A 6,168-nucleotide genomic window follows, 5' to 3' on the forward strand; every position below is an offset into this window, starting at 1 on the left:
ATTTTTTTTAATCTAAAGTTAAATGGAGAAGTCTCTGTTACCTTGTTGGATCCTTCACACATTCTGATAAAATTAAATTAGCTAATGACCTAAATTATTGTAGGGTATTTTTTTCATAAATCCTATCTTGTTTTCAATTTTTATATGAAATTAACAAAATGGTCACCTTGCTTGGACGTTGGTTTTGAGTCGCTTGTTATACCGATTTGGATCTCCTTTCGGCATCTTCACCCCCACCTGTACACCCCTCGTGCTCTTCATGGCCTTGGTGCTATTTTTTGAAATCCTTTGAAAATTGATGAAGCTACTTCTGTGGGATCCCAGCCATCTATTGCCCGTGTTTTAGTGGAGCTGGATATAACTAAATCCTATCCTAATCAAGATTTGTTATGCTCTGAAAATTTAGGGTATGTGCAGAAGGTCGTTTTGGATGAATTTCCCCTCTTTTGTAAGTCCTGTAAGTGTATTGGCCATGTTCCGGGCAAATGTCGTTCTGGCTTAGATGATCTCCCTAATGCTACCTCTATCCCGAACTCAAATTTAATCCCATCTTCTATTGAGAATGTTGTTGTCCCGTACGTGACAGAGAATGCAGAGCAGGTTTTGGGTGGCGGCGATGTTGGTAAACTTGAGGATTCTGTTCTTGTTTTGTCCCCTGATGTCTTACCATATGTCCCTCCTGCTCATGACTTGGGGTCTCTGGTGCCGGTTTCTCTCGTCCTGTTACCTGTTCATTTGTTGTTCGGTTTGGTTCCTGTTGATGAGATGGTTGCCGCTGGCTCTACTGTGGAGATTTCAAAGGGTGTGGTGGCTGGGGTCTTGCCTGCTGTTCAAGGCTCTCATGTTTGTACTAGTGAAGGTGGTCGTTTGGGTTGTGATAATAATTCTTGTCACGTTTTATCTAATGTGGGTGTTGTGTCTGCCCCGTGTTGTTTGCCTAGTAACATTGGGCCTTGTGTGGCTGTGGAGGATTCAGGTTCGTCAAGCATCCCTAATGAATTTTCCCCTAGGTCTTTGTTTCCTTGCTCTTCAATTAATTTGGGTGTGGATAGATCGGTAACACCTTTTGGTGTAGGCTTGGCGAGTGAGGTTTCTGCTCGTGTTGATGATCCTACATTCACTACAGGAAAATCACTCATTTCTGGCGGCAATTTCCGGTGGAAATTGGGCATTTTCCGGCGGTTTTGTAATTTAGCGGTGGTTTTCCGGCGGTTTAAATGCCGTCGGTAAAAACCGCGTAGGAAAATAAATTCCGGAGATTTTTTCCGGCGGCAAGTTTGTATAAATTTTAATTAATTTTTGTTAAATCATTTACATAGTAAAAATTTTATTCATTTTCAATAAATTTTTTAAAGCCGTCGGAAAAGTGAAATAGCCGCCGGAAAATTCCGTGAGAAAAAACCGCCGGAAAAGCACCGGAAAGCCGCCGGAAACGTGACCGCCGGAAAGCCGCCGGAAATCAGTGATTTTTCTGTAGTGATTTATTTCACTGATAACGCCTACTGTTCAAGTAACTAGTTGTTTTGTTGACATCCCTATTAATTTATTATCTCATGAGGCTTAGGTTGCTCATGTGGGAGTCATTTCGGGGGAGAGTGTTAGGATGCAACTAGATTGACTTCAATGCTCGTTTGATTCCTCTTCGAAGGCAAGTGGGGATGATGATCCTGGTGATGATTTTGCTTTGCAGAATGACTGTCCTGTTGTTTCTGTTTCCTCTCGTGGGAGGGATAAACGTGGTAGGAAATAATTATGGGCATGTGTTGCTGTTTTCGGTTACCTTTGGTGCTTCTCTATGGTTGTTGGTTTCTCTGTGGTGGTGGCGATTTGGGCATCAGTTGGCTTTTGGTGGATGCTGTTTTACTGGAGCTCCGTTTAAAATTACGGTTGTGCTTTATAGTTTTCTAGGCAATGATGTGGCTAAGACTCACAATTCCATAGCCGTGGCTCGTGGCGACCTTTGGTGATGCCTTTTTTGCTCGGTTGGGATGGCTACTTGGTGTGATACTGCTCTCAAATCCAAACTGGATGGCTCGTGCCTAACTTTGGAGTCCTTGGAAGCTTTTGCCAATTACTGAGCCAGATGGGTTGTTACCCCATTGTAACTTCTGTAGCTTTCTTGTTGTTCCGCTTTTAAGGTTCTTGTACTCCGTTTTTATGTTTTAATAAAATTTGTGTTTTGAAAAAAAAAAAAATTTAGGGACAGTCATAGGATTTAATCAAATATGAGCAAATGCCAAATTATGTATAAAATATATCATTTCATTCAATGCAAAACAGAAGTGAGGGAATTAATTCCCTCAATATTTCTATATTCTTTATACTACAATCATATTTTTCCAAATGTTAAAAACTACCTTTTTAAGATTATAAAAAAGGACAAACTAAAGACAAAATTACATAACAGCAGAGTTCGATTGATCATTTGCTGATTCCAAGTCCTTATCCACAGCGCAATCTCTCGTGCTTTCTTCTATAGACTTGCTGCATTCAATTTCTTCTCTGCTCTTTCCCCATAAGACACTATAGAGTCCTCCAACCATCAATATTCCTCCAAATATACTGCAATAAAGAAAATTTGTTAGTCCTGATCAGTACTTCTTCTCACAATAAAGATAATAATATATGATATGATTAAAGTTTTGTTTGGGACAGTTCGCTTACTACTTTCTAAAATGTTTTTATAGTATAAATTTTTTTTTAATTTTTGTGCTAGAAAATAGTTGTAAGAAGCATAAAAAAAAATTGTTCCAAACGAAGCCTAAGTTAATATTCCAATAGAGTTTAATTGTCATTAGAAAACGCTAACTTGACATTTTAAGATTTTGTTTGGGACGGCTTTCTTATTTCTTCTTAAACCAGCTTTCTAGCATAAATTTTTTTAAATTTTTATGCTAGAAAGCTGCTTCAAAAAGCAATACGAAAACTGTCCTAAATGTAGCCTAAAAACCTGTATTTGTATTATTATGATAAAAGTTAAAAGATAAAAAACGCTTTTGAATGACCAAACATAATTTGATTAAGTGATATGAAGACTATCATAAATATATTATCTATGATATTAATAATATTTTTTTTGTCATGATATAGAATCAAGAATAACTTAAGAATTTTTCGTGTTAAATGATTTTTATGAAAAAAATAATATCATATTATTTTGATGTAAAATTTAACAGTTTAAATCTTAAAACTATTAAATTTTTATTGAGATTAATGTTACATATAAAAAAATTAATATTACATTAATCTTAAAGCAAAGATACAAATATTCTATCATAATTTGTATTTGATTTTTAGAAAGTTTAATGATAGTAAATTGAAAAAAAAGGATTATATATATATATATATATATTTTAATATTTGACATCAATATTAGCTATGAACAAATTAACTTTGTAAATTGCATACCTTCCCAATGAAATCACCTCTCCTAAGAAGAGTGATGAGCAAATTATGGTGAAAACTAGAGACAATGGAGTTGTCATAGCAAGAAAAACTGGACCTTTCTTCTCAATGCACCATGATTGCATGTAAAAAGAGACTCCTGTAACTACAAATCCCTGCATTCACAACAACAATATTAACAGAAGAACAATATTATTGAGACATTAATTGTTTTTATAAAACAAAAGCTTTTTATTAGGGATGATTGTAATATTTTATAAAGATGATTGTAAAATAATTGTATAGAAAATAACTATTTTAAATATATGCCTTTTTTGAAAAAAAAAGATAGCTATTTTCTTATAACTATCACGCCTTAACAAAGCCGTTTCCCGCTACAGAAATTTCACAAAAAATGAATAGAAAATGACAAAGAAAGTAATAGTCAAATAAAATTGAAGTTGTGACCAGAAAAACAAAACAGTTTTCTTAATACTTTTTAAGACAATTTTTTAATACAAAAATTTCTAGCTAAAAAAATTTTAGTACGTAAAAGTTATTTTTAAAAATAGTTAGAATGTTGTCCCAAATAAAACCTCAGTTAATTTACCTCATCCAATACAATTTAAGAATATCAAAATATTTTTTTTTTGGACATTTAGGCTAGTTAAAATAGACTCACACACACATTGCATATATAAGACTCGAACTCAAAACCATCGGCCAACAGACTAAGGTGATCTGACTGTACGTAAGATCAAAATATCTTACTGAGTAAGCAATGGCAATCAATCCCACGTCCAACCTCAGCTTCCACTTTGAGATATCTCTCTCAAATGCTACTGCTACAAGAAATGACTGTATTGCACTGAAAACACTTTCGATTGCTGTGAAGAGAAGCTTTGAAGGGTACTCCTTCAATAACCGTCCCTGTAATTAAATATTCATATCAGTTATTGACAACTAAAAAACAAAACTAATAATAATATTATTGTTTACCTGAAGGACCATCCAAAGAGCCCAAGCTGAGTTGGCTGTAATTAAGAGAAAAGTTCCTTTTATCCAGTTTTCCTTAGAGTGAAGAGAGCTATAGCTTAGATTATTTCTGGGGCCAAAGGGCTGGAACTTGATCAATGGATTCAGGTGAGGTCCAGTGTATAAGGCAATGGTTATAATTCCACACAAGCATATGGTCACCCCAATGATCTTCGATATCCCTGACAGCTTCCTAAGTCTCAAACTTTCCATCCTGAAAAACATAAATATAGCATTTGTGGAGGGGGCATTAAGAAATTATATATGTTTATTTTTTTATTTTTTTTGGAACGGGTTATCCATCCGCTGCCACTGATCTCTAAAGGGTGCTTGGCAGCGTAACTAATCATCGGTTGACCTAGAAGAGGCACCCACCCCAGAGAACTCCTAGCCCGCACATGATTGGGCCCCACTTAAGAGGCGTTGCCGCTCGAGGGGAATCGAGCACGGGTTGGCATGTTCTCAACCGTAACCGCCCACCAACCAAGCTAAGCATTGGTGGGTTATATATGTTTATTATATCAGTACTAATTATCTGAAATATTGAGAATGATATTTATTTTTTTAAAAATCATAATATCTTAAATATAATTTTTTTTTTTAACAGAGGTATCTACCCGCTGCCACCCCTTCAGCTAACCAAGAAGAGGCACCCACACCAGATACCTCATGGCCCGCACTTGATTGGGTCACACTTAAGAGGTGCAGCCGCTTGAGGGGATTCGAGCACGAGTTGGGAGTACCCAATCGTACTCGCCCACCAACCAAGCTAAAAATCAATGAGTTAAATGTAAAATTAATTCACCACCACTAACATAGTCATTAGAGTACTTTCCTCGTACTAAATTTCCATTAATAGTGCTTTCCTCGCACTAAATTTTCATAAAGTGCAGATGTTATAAACTTCCAAAGAGATAACTTTTATAATCAAACACACACAGTAAAGAAAGACTTATTACCTCATTAACAGTGCTAGAAAGAAGGTGATGACAGGAACAGAATTTGACACAGCTGAAGCGACTGTTGCAGAAGTATACTTCAGGCCAACATTGTAAATGTTCAAGCTGAAAGTTATCCTAAGCAACAACAAAAAGTAAATAAATCAAATTTCCTCCTCCTGCAAACTTCATAAATATTATATATTCATCCAAGCAGTAATTCATTCATACCCGATCAAGGCATGAATAAAAATCTTGACTGAAAGCCAAAATGGCATCGTATAGGTCCTTTTCCTAATCAAAATCATCATAATTAATCAGTTTTTTAACATACTAATTCATGATTAAGAAGCAAAATCACCTTAACTAATTCATTATACCTTTCAGAAATAATAGCCAGTGGAACAAGCAAGACTGCTGCGGTCAACTGACGATAGAAAATGAAAGTAAATGTGCTTAAACCTTCATTCAATGCAGCTTTTGAGATCACAAACAAGCCAGTGTAAATCAACTGGATTATAAGGATCACAGCATAGGGCTTCTTCTCTTCCATTAGAGAATTCTCTAAGTGTTTCAATGTGTTTGGGTGATCATGATCAGCATATAGAAGCATATTTATATATACGATAACTCATCACATGTAGGTTTATAAAGTGGGTGGTTACTTTAGGGTTATCTAAAAGAAAACAGTTTCCTCTATTCAAAAAAGAAAAAGGTGGAAAGGAATGTAGATGATGAATCATCGATTATGATATGTATCTTTCTTGAGTTTTGCTCATGTGGGTCTCATGTGGCATGCTTGTACAAGTGA

At 35.5% G+C, this 6,168-nt stretch overlaps 1 protein-coding gene across 1 annotated transcript; it reads right to left on the reverse strand.

Moving 5' to 3' along the window:
* Positions 1 to 2,244: 2,244 nt before the first annotated feature.
* On the reverse strand, positions 2,245 to 5,927 carry LOC110105755 (WAT1-related protein At5g64700). Its single transcript, XM_020835373.2, has 7 exons — positions 5,738 to 5,927; positions 5,589 to 5,651; positions 5,379 to 5,495; positions 4,384 to 4,633; positions 4,156 to 4,314; positions 3,409 to 3,560; positions 2,245 to 2,562 (listed from the first exon to the last, which is right to left on the reverse strand). Exons 1-7 carry the CDS (start codon positions 5,908 to 5,910, stop codon positions 2,397 to 2,399), a joined length of 1,080 nt encoding a protein of 359 aa, XP_020691032.1. The 5' UTR covers positions 5,911 to 5,927; the 3' UTR covers positions 2,245 to 2,396.
* Between the last annotated feature and the right edge of the window lie 241 nt (positions 5,928 to 6,168).

The sequence above is a fragment of the Dendrobium catenatum genome, unplaced genomic scaffold, assembly GCF_001605985.2.
Source record: "Dendrobium catenatum unplaced genomic scaffold, ASM160598v2 fragScaff_scaffold_215, whole genome shotgun sequence".
Taxonomy (NCBI): domain Eukaryota; kingdom Viridiplantae; phylum Streptophyta; class Magnoliopsida; order Asparagales; family Orchidaceae; genus Dendrobium; species Dendrobium catenatum.